The sequence below is a fragment of the Coloeus monedula genome (genome assembly GCF_965178545.1).
Source record: "Coloeus monedula genome assembly, chromosome: 14".
Classification (NCBI taxonomy): Eukaryota; Metazoa; Chordata; class Aves; order Passeriformes; family Corvidae; genus Coloeus; species Coloeus monedula.
This window is the reverse complement of record NC_138794.1, coordinates 17,466,589-17,485,908: the sequence shown is the minus strand read 5'-3', so window position 1 is coordinate 17,485,908 and position 19,320 is coordinate 17,466,589. Positions and strand designations below refer to the sequence as shown.

Here is a 19,320-nt window from a genome sequence, read left to right as displayed (position 1 = left end):
AGACTACAAGAGAAGGGTTTTAATCTGATCATAGGCCAAGGTATGATTTGGAAAATTGTAGTGGATGCGGTCAGAAAACTGCTGGAGTCCTGCAGCACGAGAGCACGAGACGCTGCGTGCGGAGCGAGGCATCGCCTTCCCACGTCAGCAGCGGCCGATTTTCTGGGGCAGGGCCGCGCCGAGGCCGAGGCGCGCTGGGGGCTCGGTGCGCGGGTGCGGGCGGCGGCGGGGCCGCGCTCGGCCGGGGCGGGGCGGGGCGGGGCGGGGCGGGCGCCGTGGCGGGGCGGGGCGGGCGCGGTGCCGGCGCTGTCCGGGCCAGCGGGGCGGGCCCGCACTACAAGTCCCGAGAGGCGGCGGGCGCGGGCCGAGCTGCCCCCGCTCCCTGCGCGGCCCCGGGGCTGCGTCCGCGGCGGGCGAGGCGATGCCGGCGGCGGGCTCGGAGGGGGAGGAGGGTCCGGCCGGGGAGCAGCCCGGCCCCGGCACACCCAAGCTCTGCGGGTACCTGCAGAAGCTGTCGGGCAAGGGGCCCCTGCGCGGCTTCCGCAGCCGCTGGTTCGTGTTCGACCCCCGCCGCTGCTACCTCTACTACTTCAAGGGGCCGCAGGAGCCGCTGCCCCTCGGGCACCTGGACATCGCCTCCGCCTGCTTCAGCTACCACCAGCCCGAGGCCGGCGCGGCCTCCGCGGTGGACGAGCCCGCCGCCTTCGAGGTGCACAGCCCCGGCGGCGCCGTCACCGTGCTCAAGGTAGGCCCGGGGCGGGCGGGACCCGTCCCCGCTCCTGTCGGGGACCCGTCCCCATCACCGTTCCTGTCAGGGACCCGTCCCCGTCCCCATCCCCGGTGCCGTCCGTACCCTCCGCGTCGGGCGCAACCCGCGGTACCGCCCTGGTGCGGGCTTGTGCAAGAAGGAAGGTGCTGTTTCGCAAACGTCGCGGAGATCGGCAGTACCGGGCTGTCTCCAGCTGTCTGTTAGTTGCGTCTTTCTCCTTTACGATTTCGTGTTTCCAGAGCTCCTCTGGGGGAGGGGGGGGGGCCGAAATGCTTCTACTGAGCACGGGCTGAGCGGGTTCTGTGGAATCGTCTGGGCAGAAAAAGATTTCCGAAGAAATCTGGTGGGTTGGGGTTTTGGAAGTTTGGAGGGAGTGGTCGGGTTTCAGTTTTGGGGTGTTTATTTTGAAGAGATGATGCGTGGCAGGAGTCTGCGTCTAGGCTGCTTTGGGAGGAAGGAAAAGGAGGGAGAATTGTTTCCTGATAGTAGCAGAGGCTGCTTATCGCATTGTCTGTTCAAGGATTCAGATTTTCGTAGGACGAGAGGTAAATGTTTGGATTATTTTACATATCTTTCCTCTATTGTCATGCCTAGGAAAGAAAAAACAAACAAGGAAACCATTTTCACTCAGTAAAGAAGAAATAAATTCTTCTGAGTATCCATTATTTTTGACTTCTGTTACGGCATATGTGTCCTTCAAGGAATGTTCTTCTGCATAGAATGTAACTTTTCCTGTGAACTGTGTACTTTGTGAGCAACATCCTTACTATTGGAACATAATCTGTTAAGTGTTAAACAGTAGAACTTCCTATTGAATACTGGAAACTACCTCTTACACACTTACTTAACAGAGGAGATTTGAGCAGTTGTAATACCTGCTGGGATTGTGGAGCATGATTATATCAAGCTCTTCAGCATTCTGTTTTGATAAGTGTAAATGTCAAAATACAGATTCGTTAACATGCTTTACTAGAGAATAAGAAACTTATTTAACTGGAAAACTAATACAATAATAATTTTAACTATATTTTCTTAAATAAAAGCAGTGTAATCAGTTGCATGCCATCACATAAAAAAACTACCTTTGTATCGCTGTAAAAGATTTTACTGCTTTCAATGAATCTGCCTTTATAGCCCAAGTGTTTGTGTTATGGACATTAAAACTGCAGACTTGGTGTAAGCTTTGATTTTTGATAGTTTGAAAGTGTTTTGTTTAAATTAACGTGTAGTGATTTTTATGTGGAAATCTTCAGAAGAGATTTGTTTTGAGGATGCTTTTTGAATAGGAGGGCTTTTATAGAGAAACACGGGCTCTGTGATTGGGATTGGAGTGTGAAATACTATCTGTCACTTGTGTAGTAATTACTTGGTCTGTCAGTCCTTTGGCAGCAGCCTTGGGTGTCTTCTGCAGTCGTGAAGACAAATCATACTCAACACTGATACAGAAATGTAAGACACGGGGGGGTTCTGTTTCATATTTTTATTGGTATCTTTTAGTCTGTGATGTTACTACTCTGACTGTATTTTATGTATTATTTGTTTTCTAATGCTATATAGGAAAGAACTTGCATGGATTGGCAATTTCTTCGTGTTTCCCTTATGGGGATTGAAAAATAGTGCCAGTTAAGAAAGTCAAATTAATTTCTGCAGTTAATAGAAAAAGATCGTTTTGTATTGTGTGCCTCATGCGTTGTGATGCCCTAAAGTGGCCAAGTGATTGTCCATAAAAATGCTATTATGTTGTGTTTATATAGTAAGGAAGGAGTTAATGAAAGTCTTAAGGGATATTGCAGGACCAACTGGCCTTTTGTGGCCATGTCATTCACCAAGGAATAAGGTTTTTGCAGCTGAAATTAATTTTCTTCTGTTTAACAAGTTCTTTAAGGCCTTTAAAAACATCCTTCAGTTAACTTAGGTATATGTAGAATTACAAATTAATTCAAGATGGTAAATGAAAAAAACCCAAACAACCCAACCCCTCTCCCTCCCCCTCCCCAATCCAGCCCCAGTTGAAAACAGATGTGATTTAATCTGTCAAGAAAACATTACACACAGAGCACGAGGAATAAAGTCAAGTCAAACGTATTCTTCAGCCTGTAACTCACATGCTTTGTTTTCCTCAATTTGCTGCTTGTTCAAAATTTCCACATCTTGTGATCTGGCCTTTCCCATTCAGTGTTACAGACTGAGAAGAGCAATAAAAAATAAGCTACTGGAATTCCAGATTGAAATGATGGTGCTGTTGAGGAATGCATTATTTCTTATAATGCCTTAGTTTCTGGGTAATGTAATGATTCCATCATCTGATTGCTCAGCCTTTTGTCAGGTAATGGGAGCTGAGAACTCTATGATGTACTCAAGTGTTGTTTTTCAGACAAGAATTTTGGAAAAAATATGCTGTGGCCTTTGCAGCAAATAAAGAAAATTGTTCATATTTTAGATTTGTAGATAACCAACCTGCCACTTGTGTGACTGGGGTTTTTCTGTACATTTCCAACAATTGTAGAATACAGCAGAGGAAGCTAAGTGTGTGTAAAAATTTTTTCTATTTAAATATATATAACAGATACCATCCCTTTAGGTAAAGGAGCACAGAAAATTGTGTACTTTATGAATTATGGATAAATTATGTTTGAGAATATTTTCATGGAAAGGCATGTAAATACTGATCTTCCAAATACTTGCTGTAACACAGAATGCTGCTAATACAATTAAATGTGAATTTGGTTGTGTTTGCACAGCAAGGTCTCTCGTTAAGGGGGGAAATAATTAACGTTATGAATATATGTAAATGAACAAAGGCTTTATTTCTCATTTATTTTTATAGTGGTGTCTTGTAGTGACACATTTTCTTGCTTCAGAAACAAAGGAACTCTGGCCAGTGATGCTGGACAGTGTGTCTGGTGAGTTATGTGTGGGTAACTTCTTGTGAACAGTGGTGAATTGGGAGTGGAACAGAAATTGCACAGAGTTGTGAAAGAAAAAAATTTTCTGGGCTATTGGCCAAGTGGAAACATTCCAGACACTGCAGATTTCAGAGCCCAGATGCTTGGAAGTATTGGACACCAAATTTGCTGAACTGAGGGTGGCTTAGGAGTGTTCACTGTAATTCATCAGTCATCTCGAAGGATGCAGCAGTGATCAGTGATGTTGAGCTTGAACAGTTATGCTGCAGGTCCTGACACCACTGGGACCTGGCACAGCATAGGAGGGAGCTCAGCAGTGAGGGTAGTTTGTTGTCCGAGCTGATGCTTTTTGCTCTGAACTTTTGCTGGGTAGTGGTTGCAGTACTTTAATTAAAAGTTGAGCTGCCCTCCAGAAAAAGCCATCTGGCTCCAGATTTGCTGTTTGAGCATAGCAGGAATAGTAAATCTTAAGAAATGCTAATTTTCTGGTGATGCTTACTTTTTACAAAGTAGCTTGAGGGAGGGTTTGTCTGTGTTCAGAAATGTAGCTAGAATTTTCATGAGATTTCTCAAAATGTGAGGTCTGCTTGTTGCGTTTCTTTGGACTCTTCCTTTAAACTGCTTTATGTTGGCGTACATGTTCCACCAGTGGGTCCAGGTAGAGAATGCCAGTGTGTGGATGGTTTCCTCAAATAATTCTTCTGTTTTTGTCAAGTCTTCATCAGAAGGTGACAGTTCTACATCATTCTTAGTGGGAGAATATTGGGGAATATTTTTAATTAAATTATAGTAATTTTCCATTGTTTAAGTTGAAAACTACATGATACTGTATGACTCTTCAGGTAACAGCATCTTTTACTCCTACTGTTGCTTGTAAGTTTGCAGCAGTACATTTACACTACTTCCTTATTTCACACCGGTTTGGGTGACATTCATGGCAGGTTTTCTTCTCACAGAAGTGCACCCATTAAAATGTGTCTGCATGGCTCTGCAGTAAGAAAGCACCTTAGCAATATTTTAGTAGCAATAAGGATTTTTTTGTGAGATTGATTGGTGCTCTGCCTAATTAAATGTTCTGACTCTCATAGTGGGCAGTAGCCAAATACTCAGAAAAGTCATGAGAAATGGGGCAAGCATGGAAGCGTTCCTTTTTCTGGCAGATAAAGTGAATTTAAAAATGTATTTCCAAATTTGTGCTCTTTATGATTAGGGGAAGAGGAAGATTTAAATATTCTGTGTGGTTCTTGTTTTTTTTTTGTTTTTAAACAGTCTATTTCAAACAACAGTTTTAAAGATCCATTTTGTTTAAACAAAACTAACTTCAGCAGAGATTTTTAGGATGCTCTTTTAATTGTAAATAACTGAGATGCCTGTAATAAACTCAGCAAAAACTGTTCAAAGGGAGAGGAAGGCTCCAGAAGAGGAGGGCCATGTATGGGAGGAAAGGAATGCAAGGTAACAGGCAGGGAGCAGCAGGATGGTACTGAGTACTTCTTGGGGAAATTACTTAAAGCAGGGGAGTGAGAACTTTGTACTGCTTTGCCTTGCCACTTTCTACTGGAGGATGGGAGCTGCTGCCTGGCCCTGTGTGTAACAATATCACCTGTGAGCTGAGAGTGCATCTGTGCAGCTCAGTAGAGAACAAGTGCAGTTGGGAGTTGAAAAGCAACAAGGAGCAACTTCAGTATAATCAATCCATGGTTCTCTAAAGGTGATTGGCAAGAGAATAACGGGACAAATTGTGAGAGAGATTCAGTAAGTTCAAGAAGTCATGGGCAGAAGTTAATTGTAGGCATAACTTAGATTGACTGCACGTGGATTGCCTCATTAGCTGTGTTGTGGTAGCAAAGAGAACCACTTAAGTACTTCATCCTGTGTTAGTGGAAGATCTTTGAATTTTTGGTGGTTTTCTGCTGGAGCACAGAAAACATTGCTTTACATGTCATGTGTGCAAGTGTATCTAAAGGAAGTATAAGCTCTCAAATTTACCAGAAGTGAAGACTTGCCACTGGCTAAAGCTCCAAAGGAAATGCTTCAGTGCTGGGAATAGAAGGGGAGCTGTTTACTCCTGGCAAGAAGTGACTGTAGCCTGTAGACATAAAAACTGCTGCTGTGGTGGTCATTCCCAAACTGCCAGAGGTGGCTGTGGGGATTGGCATTTCCCAGAGTCCAGTTCTTTGACACTTTTAAACTATTCTTTACCCTATGTACTTTTTTTTTGTGAGGGAAATGGTTTTCTCTGGTTTCCTGTGTGCAAGCAAGAAAGAACATATGAAGCTGATTTCCATTTCAGATTAGAAGTATCTTGATTACATGTCTTTCTTACCAACTGAATCTGCAGTGTCCTCATGTATCATTGGTTTGTTTCACTACTTGATTTATGAATGTTTATTTGATTTATGTATCTTATATCCTACCATGTGCCTGATGTACTGAGAGGAGCTGGAGCAGCAGCTCCAGGAATAACTGAGGTTTTCTGCTTAATCTCCTCGAATTGTGCTTTGGAGCCATTTGCTCTAGGGTGTAGTGGATGTTAAAGCTTGTAGGGGTACAAAGAGCCAAGTGGCAAAATAAAAATCTCTCTCATTGCTAAACTGAGATTGCAAATTGGTGAGCCAGAGAGAGCACCCTGGGGAAGCATCAGTTCTTGTTTGCTGTGCTGTTTGTGCTTTGTCTTGTCATTAGCTGCTGTCAGGGTGAAAACATAATGGCCAATGAATCTTCAGTTTTACTACATCAGAAGTATTCTCATGTGAAAAATGAAGACATTTCTGTGCCATTGCTGTGCTTTATGTAGCACTTACTGTATTTCTTTTGTAAGGAAATGTGTGTTATTTGTTGGTTTTTATTCTTTTGCAGCTGTGCCTTGCACAGCTACCCTCTTAAGCTGTGATAAACAGAACAGGAAGCTATTTAAAATTGCCTCTAAAGAGTAAACATAGTTATTTTTTGTAGATAATGCCACATAACACTTGGGAGAAGGTAGGAGAAAGGCTGGCTTACAAGTTAGAGGAGTGTCCTCTCACTGGTGTTGAACTTTTTGTTCCTGAGCCATCCATCTTACCAGGTCAGGTGCTTGTCCTAGACTGGCAGCTGAGGATGTATGTTGAAATAACAATAACAATAACTTTTCCATGGGAGTACCTGCAGTGTCAGATACAATCACTTGTCTCTTGTTGGTGTTTGTATATTGTCATTTGACATGCTTTGAAGTGACTTAGAGATGTGATTCAAGGTGTGTTTGAACTCTTCCTCACTTACTGCCCATTCACATTTTTGACTGTAGTCTTGTAGATTAAGCATTAATGTTGGATTTGGGGGGGGAGTGGGGGGAGGGTGTTTGTTTTAAATACAGTTTTTCTATAGAATCTAGTTAGCTCATGGGATCAGGAAATACACTATGTGGATTTAGTCATTAAAGTAAGAGACATTGCAATGCATTATTCATTTGTTGGTTTCTGCTGGCAAGAAAGCAAGTTAGAGGAAAATGGGCATCTTCCTGAATGTGTATGGGAATTTTTTCCCATAACATAGATTTGTAGTTATATGTTCAAACAGTGCTTTGTGTGTAAAATATAAGATGCTGCTGCATTTTCTAATGTTTGAGTGTAAGACTGAAGAAAAAGAATGTATGAGACTAATGGAAAATTCTGGCATGAGAATCATGGAGGTGCATGTCAGCATAAGGTGCATGTGATGCATTGTGGTTATTTCTTTTCAATCATACTGATTTTGAGTGATGATGATACCTTGGTGATCTGCTGATTATCTGTGTTGGGTTTATTATTGCACTTGGAATTATTGTGCTCATGTACCAAGGATATGCAGAGGTCTCATCAATGCTCTGCTTCTGTGTCCTGTAGGCTGCAACTCGTCAGGACATGACCTATTGGCTTCAGGAGTTGCAGCAGAAGAGGTGGGAATATTGCAACAACCTCGACGCAGCAAAAAGGGACAGCCGGACTTCTCCCACACCAAGTGACTTTTCCAAAGGTCTTGTTGCCAAAGACAACCCTGGTACGTTGGAAATTTGAGTGAGAACAGAAGGCATGGCTCTCTTCAGTGTCAGTTCATCAGTACAGGGTGTTGCACGGGGATAGAGAACAGTCTTGAGAGCTTTTTTCACATCTGTTAATCAAGTAACTCTATGTGAACTTTGCATATGCTACAATTATTAACCATAAATGTGATTTTATATCCTTTACAAAATTTGTTGATTTCTTAAAAACAGATTTTTAGAAATGGAGTAGTCTTACGATTAGATTTCATTAAGTACAGCTTAGGTTAGGTAAGTTGTCTTTCAGTGGCTGCAATATCTTAAAAATTTAGGATGGTAAATACCCTGAGATGTAAACTCCAGTTTTTAATGGGATCAGGTATATTTTGCATTCTGAATGACTGTACTTTGTTCCTGAAAAGGTATGGTGTGGTGGATCTATCTGACTCTGATAAAAATGTCCTGCCTTTCAAAACTGGAAGACAGTTTGCACTGATACTACATATGTGAAATTCAGTCTCTGAAATACATTTAGGCAAGGAAAACGTAATTCTAGACTAGTGTCAGAGTTGTAAAAATGTTCCGTGCATTATGCAAAGTTATTCTGCATTTTTTTTACTACATTGCATAGGCACTTGTGAATTGTTTGGTCCTGAGTCCTTACAGAAATGGATTCCTTGCTGATTTGTTATCCATAAATAAGACTGAGTAAAATCCAGTTCTGTGCCAAGTTAGGCATCAATAAGGCTCTCTTGGGTTTAGGCAGAGTCTTGAGGTCAGACGTATTTCATCAACAGATGTCACATTTGGTTGATGACACTTTGCTCCAGCTGGAAACCCAGCGGTGTTGAGCTGTTGTCACACCTTGTCCCCTCCCCAGGTTCAGGTCCTGCTGCAGTGTTGTCCTCTAACCCAGTTTGCTGCTCTCTTTTGAGAGAATGTGCTGCTTGTGGCTGCTTGCTCCGCACAGCTGGCCTCACATGTCTTTGCCGGGGGCTCAGCTGGGCCATTCAGCCACTGCAGGCAGTCCCTGCTGAAAGCAGAGCCCAGCTCCTCCCCTGAGCTGGTGCAGGGCTGGCCCTGCCACGTGCTAATGCAGGGCCTGCAGGCAGCAACAATCAGCCCTTTCTCCAGGTTACTTTTTGGCCAGTGTAGTTTCCAGAAGTGGTTTATTGTAGGGACAGGTGGGTGCCAGGATTAGCCCAAGAGAATTGTTGGGAATGCCAAGTGGGATGGTTTGAGAACACCTTTATGGCAGCAGCCAGTCTGGGTAGCAGCTTGTCAAACCGTATGCTCCAGAGCAGATGTATTGGTGGGCAAAAATGTAAGTGTTGCAAAGGCGAACAGGCTTTGGCTCTTTCAGCCCTTTCTCTTTCTCCCTTCAGCCTCGTGTTTTTTGCTGCACAAGCTTCCTTTTTGTGTTGTGTTTAACTGACCCTGTGCTGAGTAGGTTGAATTCAAATGTTAGCCAGAAAGGAGGACTTTTTTTCATTTCTGCTACATTAATGAGTGGAATATGTTCAGTGTGCAATCAGGTGACTTGCACAGCTGGTGGACAAGAGGGAACAAGGCACAGTGACTAAATACAGGAAGGCAGAGTAAAGCAGCAGACAGGCCTGGCCTCTTGGCAGCAGTGTTGGATCACATCAACTCTAATATGTAACTTGGCCACAGAATCTGTTCGTTCTTGTTTGTGCTACTTCCCTCAGAGCTTGGGTACAGTGTGAAACGAGCCTGCTGTCACTGCAGCATGTGCAGGTACTGTTCCCTCTACACCTGTTTTGCATCACATCCAGTCATTTAGTCACTCATCTGGTGTTTTCCTTTCCTGTAAGGCATTGGGGGCTTTCTGGATGAGCAAGCTGAACCTCTTTGTGTGTTTTTTGGATGTTTGGTTTGTTTGTTTGTTTTGGTTGGTTTTTAAAATTTAAATTATTATTGTTGTTATATCCAGGACAAGGAATGTCAACATGAAATGCATGGGTTGAGTAGGCCTGTCCCTTTCAGGGGCAGCCTGCAGTTAAACTGCGTTATGTAGAATTGGAGCTGCATCTAGAGTATCTCATTTTCTAGGACAAATCACAGTGATGACTTATCATCAACTGAAGTATTTAAGCAGGGATTTCTTCTGGGGGAAATGCAAATAGCCAGAATGATTGATGGTTGTTTCTTCTTTTTACTCAAGTACTCCAAGAGTTTCCCCTAGAGTTATAGGATTCTGTAAGGCCCTGGTTTCATGTTGATGACTAAGATACGTGTCCTATGGCTTTTTTTAAACTCTTTTTTTTTTTTTTTGAAGCGGGCAATGTGCATGCAGTGATGTGCTTTATACTGGAGCACAGAAATTGGATTATTTTGCTAGTGCTTGAGTACAGATGCTGTCATTAATGTTTTAAATGGGGAAGTAGTCTGTCTTCAGTCCAAACCCAGAACTGCTTACTGCAGCCTTGCCTGTTTGTCCTCCCCCTGTCCTCTCCCATCCCAGTTCAGAAATCTGGACTAGCTGGAACATACATGAAGCTAGATACTGCTTTGTGGATCAGCTTTGAAAGGTTTTTAAGAACATTCAGTGTAGTGAAAAATACTTCAAAGTATTTTTCCGAGTGGAATGTGGGAAAGTTAATATTAACAAAAATTACACCGTAGGATTTGTTGTGGAGGTACCTTACTACCATGGAAGTCAAATAAATTATTTATTCTTTACACGATATGGGATTATTATGTTTTTCTTGAAATCAATTGAATGTTAATGTAGTTTCTATAATTTCAGTTCTTAATTTGCATTAATGAAACATGCAAGGGATTTTTTTTTTTTACTTGGAGGTTGCTTGAGCAACCACACTCATTTGTTGTGTTGGGTGTGCTGTGCAGTCCATACCTCTAATCAAGCTGCTGGCTGGTGCAGGCAGGGGAGGATGTACAGTGAGCAACCTCAGGGTGCCACATTCAGACAATTGGCATGTCTGTGAGGGGAAATGCATTTGTTGGAAATTCAGCTCTTGAGCAATTCCTTTACCTGGGCCATCCTCTAAAGGGATTTTGCAGAATCTGACAGGTAGAACATGAAACAAGCTGAAAGTGTAAAGGCAGAATGTTAGTGTTCAGCCCTGGCTTTGAGTATCCGTAAGTTTTTGATCTGTGTGGTGTGGGTTGGTTTTTTATCTTTTGGGGTGTTTAGGTTTTCTGGGGCAGGGAGGGTTGGGTTTGGTTTTGGTTTTAATTATTATTTTGTAGTTAAAAACTAATTATTATCATTCCTCTTCATTAGACAGTAAATATGATCCCATGTTTAATTTTATCTAAGCTATTTTAGCTGAACTGTGTTCAGTTCAAACAGCCATGGTCAAAAGAACTTGGAATTCCCATTGGCTGATAAGGCCTTGAAGCATCTGTTCATAAGAATCAAGGGAATGTAACTTGTACCTCTATTTGAAACATGGCATGATACATTTCTGTGTCAGATAGCAGTTTTCAAGGGTTTGGGAGATTCCTAGGGTCAGTGATCTTTTATACTTCATATTGTTTACCACAGAAAGTTCTTTCTACTTCTAATCTTTGATACTTGATAAAAGTAACCCTCTGCTGAGTAATTGGAGGGTTCATCTTGCTTAAAGATGGTCTTGCTGCTGGTGCCAAGCAGTTGTCAGAGAGAAGGCTGAAAGACCCATGTTGAAAGAGGGCATCATAATTTCTTAGGGTTTTATTTAAGTCAAAGCCCATCAAATATGTATGTTACTTTCTAATATAAATGTTGAATCCAGTCTGAGTGTGTTGTCAAAAATTCTTTAATCCACTTCAGTAGTTCATGAATTATATCAAGAAGAATCTGAAAATTGCATTTGGGCTTGTTTAACTTGCCTTTTCAGAGGGTTTGTAGAAGGCTGTAAACCACTTTATGCTTCTCTCTAATGGTTTTGCTATTCACAGTATATTCCATATTCTGGACTTTTTACTCCCTCTGCGTGCTGGAGGGAGAAAGCTGCTTTCCAGGCTAATGGAAACATGGAGGTAGCACAGACACTGCAGCTTGTGCACTCTGTGTTTGCCAGTGTGGTGTGTTGGAGACCTGGCTGGCTGGTTGGATCAGCCTGGGTCCTCTGGCCATTGTTAGCTGTGACTCAGGGCTGGGCCTGGTTCTTGGCTGATTCCTACGGAGCCATTTGGAGCCTGTGGGGATTTGCTGGGGTATGCAGGACTCTGCTGCAGCTCTGCATGGCCTGGCCATGGGTCCCACACCTGCTCAAGTGCACAGGAGAACTGGGTGGGATGAGGAGGAGCTGCATTCAGCTCAACCAGAGCTCGTGAATCCTCACTGATGCAGGAGGTGTCTGATGTGTCTGCAGAGCTGTGCCAGTGTTCTTGGCTCTGGCAATGCCCAGCCTGGATAGGCACAGGACTGCCTCAGGTCTGTAAAGCAGCAGCAGTGTCACTTTTAGGATAAATAACTTACAGGATGAAGCACACCCTGAAAGCTGGGTCAGTGTTTTTGTGACACTGTTCTGGACTTAGTTCTGATTGGTTAATTTGTAAATCACTTGTGAAATAATGCTTTGTGAGCATCACACAGGTCCTGTCTGTTATCAAAAGTATGTGGCCGCAGTGAGATCTCACTGAGAAGTTTGCTATTTTTAAGGTTCATTTGAACAGGATGTTTTATAAAAGTTATGTTGCAATTGAAAACAAAACCTGAAGGTCAGTAGCAGACTTAGCAGTATATGACTTTACATAGCCACTATTCTTTTACTTATTGAAGGTTATGCTTTTTTTTTCTCTTTTTTATCTCTCTTTGTTTTTTTTGTTTGTTTTTTTTTTTTTTGTTCCTTTTAATATAGATTTGAGTATCCTAAGTCAAAATGCTTCAGCAGAGAGAGCTAGAAATATTCTAGCTGTGGAGACTTCTCCTACAGACCTGGTGGGGGAACAAGCAGCTTCCCAGCCTGCACCAGTCCAAGCAAGTGCCATCAATTTCTCACTTAAACAATGGAGTACTGAGATCAAGTAAGTTGGGAACCTGGGAGAAAGAGTTACCATGAGACTATTAGTTGCTGGCCGAGACTATTTCCTACATCAGTATATGGTCGGTGGAGCTTCTTAGAATGGAGGGAGGTGATGTGGTGGATCTGTATGTTGTATTGTATCTCTTCAAGTAAACTGTTTCTTTACTCTGTTTAGTGTTTGAAGGATGTAAGGGAACATTACTGTGTAGCATCACTGATACCTGAAAGGGAGACCCCAAGTCTTGCACAGCACTTCCAGTGATGGCTTTGCTCTCTGAACCCCAGCAGGGAGTTGTATGCTCAGCTGCTGCTGCTTTGTCATGGAGCTGCCAATTGCCAGCACTGGAGTAGTCATAGTACTCAGTGCATAGGAACTGAGTGATGTGATGAAAATCAAACCAATTTAAATCCTATTTTTTTTTTCTTAAAAGAAATGAAAGCACGTGGCACAGATTTGAAGTAGATGTAGCCTGAATTCCTGAGTAAAAATGTGGCAGACCTCTTCTGAACAACATCAAAACCCCTCACTCATAATTAATTTACTCTTTAGTATTAAGACTGCTTTAAGGAAAGCAGTCCCATTGGTTTTTATCTCTCCTGTTGGGTTTCTCTCTAAATGATTTTGTGCTTTGCTTTGCCCGCATAGATGGATTTTCCACTTCTACTTAAAGCATTTTACAGTGCTAGTACAGAGCAGTTCACAAAGCAGAGCTGTAGCTTTGGTTAACCAGACCACTTCCTTCTTGAGCTGGGAGGAAAATGTTCATTTTCATCAGCAGTGCCAGGTTAAACAGGTGCCTTTTAAAGCTTTCTTGTTTAGCACAGAGATCTGAGAGGTTACCAAGTGATGTTGGTTTTGACTCTTTTTCTGGCTGTGGTTCCCCCCCCCCCCCAGTGTTCTGGTTGATTGTTTTTCTCCTTTCTCCAGCAGTTCTGTGCCATTTGGGACAGGGGGACGATCTGACAGCCTTTAGAATATGTGTGTCCTATCCAATGTCTTACTGGGTTGTGACTAATTATAGCCCCAGTGTTAGAGGATGGCTTGAAGTGTGTCTCAAACTGCAGAGTTTCCTCTCTTGCTGCGAGCACATGTTTATCTTATATTTATTAATTTGTATTAAGATATGTAGGTGTCTCAGGCAAAGCCTTGTCCTTCCTCCTGACCACATTTACAGTGTGTCTGACAGAGAAGATATTGCTGTAATAGCTATATTTGCATCCTAGGTAGCAGTTGTGATGTAATAATGGAGAAAAAAAAGGAAAAATGTCTTGGAATTAAGTGGTGTGTATATTTACAGTAATTAAAGTTGACATACACTTTTCTACTTCTTAAAATACATTTTCAAATACTATTTGATATATACACACATTTAGGCTTGATTTTTATTTTTTTGTTTCATTTTCATGCTCTCAGCTACTTATTTATGCAGAACATAGACTTGGAAACATACTGAATTATAGTAACCTGCAGTTATATAACCATAAAATAAGACTTAAACCCCAACCATTTAAAAATAGAGACTCATTAGATTATATGATTGGCTCTTGCATAGGTTGTCCAATTGCACTTAGGAAAATAAATACTGTTTTCAAATTTATCTATTTAATCTTTTCATCTTATTTTAATCTAACAGAAAGCAATGAAGGAGTGCTGCTTGAATGCCCTGAACAAATCTGTGCAAAAGCTTTACAAAACTCAGCATCAGCTATGAGTTTTCATGGGCCTAACAGCAGTTCTTTAAAGAAGCTTTTCTGGAAGTCACTTGACTTATTCTTTGTGGTTTTTTCGCGCTTTAGAAGGTGGTGTTCAGACAGGCTATAAATGCCAAGGCTGACTGAGTGCAGAACAGGCAACAGTAGAGTAAGGGATCAGCCACCATTTGGAGAAGAGATGCAAAGATGCCAGGGGACACTTACTGAGACACTTGCTGGTATTGGGTGCCCTAGGAAATATATCTATCATCACCCAATTTTATCGATTTGATTTGTGTGGAAGGTCTGAACAAAGAAATGAGGCTTCTTGCCCCCAACAGGAATTGTGATTCTTTCTGGAAGAAAATTAAATCTGTAGCATAAATGAGTCTTTGCCAAGCTTGTAAATTGATTGCTGAAATAGTTTTATTAATAGCCATTAGGATTATTTTAAAATTGTAAATATTTATCAATTCATCAGATTATAAAAGCTGTGCACTGCTTAATGATTAGCTTAGAGTTCATGTTGTTCAGATGATAAATCTCTTGTGAAGCTGAAGGACTGGCTTGGATCATCAAATGGTCTTGAAAGTATAATACGAGTTATTTTCTGCTTAAGTTTTGAAGAGAGAATGTGGATGACTGAGTGAAAGCATCTTTGTGAGCTTGCACAGACTGTGTGGAAAATGCTGAGATACTAAATATATTTCCAGTTTTACACCTAAAATATTAAACTGGTTCATATGGATTGATGTAGAATCTCCTTGTGTGATTGAACAAAGTCTTTACAGTACTGAGCTATGTGAATAGTCATAGACATAAGAGTGGACATTCCTGAGTACATGATGGTTGTGTGGGAAGCTGGGTAAAATAATCTCACCCTGCAGGGAAATGTATTGTTCTTCTATAGAATTATCTGGCTGGAATTCAGAGGATGCCCCAAAATGTTCTTGCAGGTAGTTGGCCATGTTCCATCGTAGAAAAGAAAACTGCTAAGGAGTCTTGTCATCAGCATTTCAGCTGCAGCAGGTCTCTTGGATGATCCCAAGTTTTTCATTAATCCCCAATATGGAACTGTAACATTACATGTGTTTTGACTGCATGCTGTGCAGTTTAATGCTTGGCAGTTACCCTAAAATTCTAAACTACAACTGATCGATAAAGAGATGCTGCTTGTAAATCCTAACTTTTTGTACTTGCCCGCCGCTAAAACAGGGGATGCAAAAGACAATGGCATTAAAGCAAGATAATTCTTCTATTCTTGGAATTTAGCACTGTTAATTGCAAGTGCTATTTGGCAGCATATGCTTTATTTTCTTTGAGCTTTTATTTGGTATTGGTTTTGTCATTGTTTCTAGCTTATTTTTAGTTTGCACTGTTGGAACTGTGAAAAGCCCCTTATAAAAAGAATGCAAAATGGAGAAATCTTTGTCCCTTTTTCCTGCTGCCTTTTTCACAGAAATTCCATGTCCTCCTTAAGAAAAGGAAATAACGAAAATCGCAAGAGTGTATTTTATACCACTGAGGAGTGGGAACTGCTGGATCCAACCCCAAAAGATTTGGAGGACTCAATGGCTCTGGAAGAAAAGAGGAAACACCTGGCAGAAGGAAATAAAGGTAGGAAGGAAGGAAGGGGAGCATATGCCTTACCTTGTTTAGTGTCGAGTACTGTGTTGTGTGTGTCTCTAGGAAGTGAGTGGAAGCTTATCTTTTCTTCACAAACCACATCCACAGCTCTGTAAATTATTTTTTAAAAATCAGTTCCTTATGATGTGTTTGGGGTCCCCTGCCATTCAAATACAAGAGAATAAAGACAAAGCCTTGTCTGTTTCTGGTTTCCTGAGCGTCTTACTAGTTCTAGTTTTGCCACATGAGTTACAAAGTAACAAGGTGAAGGGAAATACTGAAGTTTGTGATTACTCATTTGAGTGTCACCTGCTGAAGCAGAATTGCCTTTAGACTCTGTGTATGTACCTGTTACATTGGCTTGCTTCTGAAATGGGGACCAAGCAGAGATGGACATGAAGCAATAGCTCATCTGTGTATTGTAACTGGTTCTCAGATTTGATCAGTGTCTGGAATAACCTTGTTGAGATGTTTTTACATCTCTTTAAGAGCACTTAAGTGATTAAATCTGTTAGAAAACATTCTGTACATGGAGGTGAAACCTTACACTGAATGCCTCTTACAGGAGCAGTAGGCTGTGATATCAGAGATGGTTTTGAAACAAAGTTTACTTTGCCATAGTTAGGGATACCTTTTATTCTCTGTAATGAATTGTAAAATTCTCTTAATGTCTTATATGAAAAGTGTTAATTTATGAGCCAAGTCTTTTATCTGGGAGGGGAGAAGATTTTGAGCTTCTTTTTTCCCACCAAAGGGAGCAACTTGGAAAATGAGGCATGTTTAACACTATTGTATTGAGTGGTTTGAAGGCTGCTCGAAGTCTAATGTTAATGAGTATATTTTTTAAGGAAATCTGAGTGCTTTGGAATGCCTTTTTACTAAGTGAACCGAACTAGAAGAAATTGTTTTATGCAGGACTGACTAGTACAGCTTTTCCATTTGATTTTGGCCGCATTCCACACAAAGCAAGGCGCCCGTTAAAAGATATGATTGGATCAAGCAAAAACCGCACCAGCAGCGACTCCTCTCCAACAGAGTGGTGTTCTGGCAATGGGAACAGACTAGTCTCTGAACTGCAACTGAAGTATCAAAGCCAGCAGGAAGAGTTGGAGAAGTTAAAGAAAGATCTTTTGAGCCAAAAGGTAATTAAGCCTTCAGGCGAAGTGCACGAAAGCAAATGGGTCTGGCAGGTGCTTGTGAGTTTAACCTTTTTGGTCATCTTGCTGCCTTAAGGCCTGGTTGGTTGTTATAAAATGATGGTTCTAAACAAATATTTGAGTACAAAAGGTCTTGAAACAAGAAGGACCACCTTTTACATCTGCTGAAGATTAGATCCCTGAGTAAAACTTCCATTTGTACAGTGTTCATTAAATTGGTTTATCTATCTTCCTTATTCTCTGCAGTTAACTTGTTCAGTGTCTGCCAGGATCCTGGCTGATAGTCACAGCTTCTTTTTCCATATGTACATAAAATATCTGAGGAACTTCTCCTTTCAGGTTCTCTTTGTTTGTCTTTTGATTCTTTCACTGCTAGCGCAGTAGATGGGGTATAGATCTGGCTTCTTTCTCTCATCAGGCATGATTTTGTAAAATATAGGCCTGACCATAATGTGTGTATATAGACTGCACTCCCATAGTGTTCATGCTTGTGTGCCCTCATAACTCAAATTTATTCAGTACCTTGGTTTTACCTAAAAGGATTCCTACTCATTTTAAGAGAAACGTTTTAGGTCCTATATGGAGCTGCTGCATCTGCTATTTGTATTTTCCTTTGTGTGAGGTGATCAAAGGGAAACCAAAGGAGTGTCTGAGCCCCATATTTATACTCATTTTAGGCATTATCTTTCCTAGGAGTATATTTGAGCTTCTGAGCCTGCTGCTATGAGAAATGTCATTGGTCTAGTCCAACACTGTATTCACAGCTGCTTCTGTTTTAATAAGAAGAAAAGGAAAAACAGTGTCTTATGTAGTCATTTCTGTGGCAAGATTTTCTAAACAGCCCTTCAAAGACTTCCTTTTGCAGCATTTGGTTTTTCCCTCCTTTTATTTTCTCTGCATCTTAGAGAAGAGAGCTCTTAGTTACCTTTGCTTTTTCCGTTCTGTAACATTTTCCTGTAAACTTTTTGGGCTTAAGCCTCTTCCTGTTCATTTTACAACAGGGCTGCTTGGCTGTTCTCAGCTTCCAAGTAACTGCAGGGTCTCAGCTGTCCACTACTTTTCATTAACCTGTTGTAGCATTTCTAGGCAGGATCCTTAGCTCAGTGAAAGATGCTGAAGCCATCTATGTAGGCCAGTCATTGTGTTAGCCTGCTAGAAATCATGTCATAAAGTGTTCCCTTTTTTCTTTAAAACACCAGCATGAGGTCTCAACCCATTCCAAAAACTTTCTTTTGCTTGATGTTAGATTTCTAAGCTATAAAATTTAGAAACTTAAAATTTCATTGGGTTTTTCTTGCTGTTGTTTTTTAATTCTCAGGAACTTGTTCGACTTCTGCAGCAAACAGTCCGATCTTCCCAATATGATAAATACTTTGCAAGCCACCTTTGTGAGGGGGTTCCCAAAGATACATTAGAGCTGTTGCACCAAAAAGATGACCAGATTTTGGGCCTCAACAATCAGCTTGAAAAGTTAAATCTGGAAAAAGATAGTCTCCAGCAGGAAGTCAAGAATCTGAAGTGTAAAGTTGGAGAACTCAACGAACGGCTGGGAATGTTGATGGAAACTATTCAAGCTAAAGATGAAGTCATCATGAAACTCTCTCGTCAACTCAGTGAATGTGAGGACAGCACATCCTCTCAGAGTGGAGCAATAAATTTCCCCACGGCCACCTGTACTAATAAGGAGCTACAGGAACTGGACCGACTAAAAGTAAGAGCGTTGCCTAATGCATAGGAGAATCTCTTCTCCCTGTAAAAGTAATTTTTAGTCTGCTGTGCTGTTTGAGATCACTACAGCAGTTCTTCAGGGCACTCATCAATGGAGGCTTTCTCAGCTTGGAACCTCCACTTTGAGCTGTTATGTGACAATCTAACCAGAACTTCCTTCCTTTGGGCCATCTCTAGTGCAGGGTCCTGTGCTTTCAAATAATCAAAGGAGAAGGAAGGATTAAGGGTAAGAGGAAAATATAAGCATGGAGGAAAACAAACAGAAGTCTTGCTTTGGTTTTTTTTTTTTAAATATCAAAAGTGAGGCAACAAAGAGCACGTGGGAAAGCAAAGGGAAGCTCTGAGGAGACAAAAAAGGAGGGAGGAGTTTAAGAACCTTTTTTACTAAAGCTGCTACAGCTCTTACTAATGCTTTAGTTTTATTCTTTAACATACCTCTGTGAATGTG

At 41.5% G+C, this 19,320-nt stretch overlaps 1 protein-coding gene across 4 annotated transcripts in view; it reads left to right on the top strand.

The window, feature by feature from the left end:
* Positions 1–421: 421 nt before the first annotated feature.
* The window catches only part of TBC1D2B (TBC1 domain family member 2B), a gene marked incomplete at its 5' end in the record, with an annotated part of 41,983 nt that continues 23,084 nt past the window's right edge, over positions 422–19,320 (top strand). For all 4 annotated transcript variants that reach the window (XR_014226807.1, XM_082290454.1, XM_082290453.1 and 1 more), the window contains 6 exons: positions 422–745; positions 7,539–7,692; positions 12,505–12,670; positions 15,821–15,978; positions 16,903–17,129; positions 18,463–18,855. Coding sequence is in view for 3 of the 4 variants with exons in the window: in XM_082290454.1 (XP_082146580.1) it covers positions 422–745; positions 7,539–7,692; positions 12,505–12,670; positions 15,821–15,978; positions 16,903–17,129; positions 18,463–18,855 (1,422 nt within the window). The remainder of the gene's footprint in view (positions 746–7,538; positions 7,693–12,504; positions 12,671–15,820; positions 15,979–16,902; positions 17,130–18,462; positions 18,856–19,320) is intronic.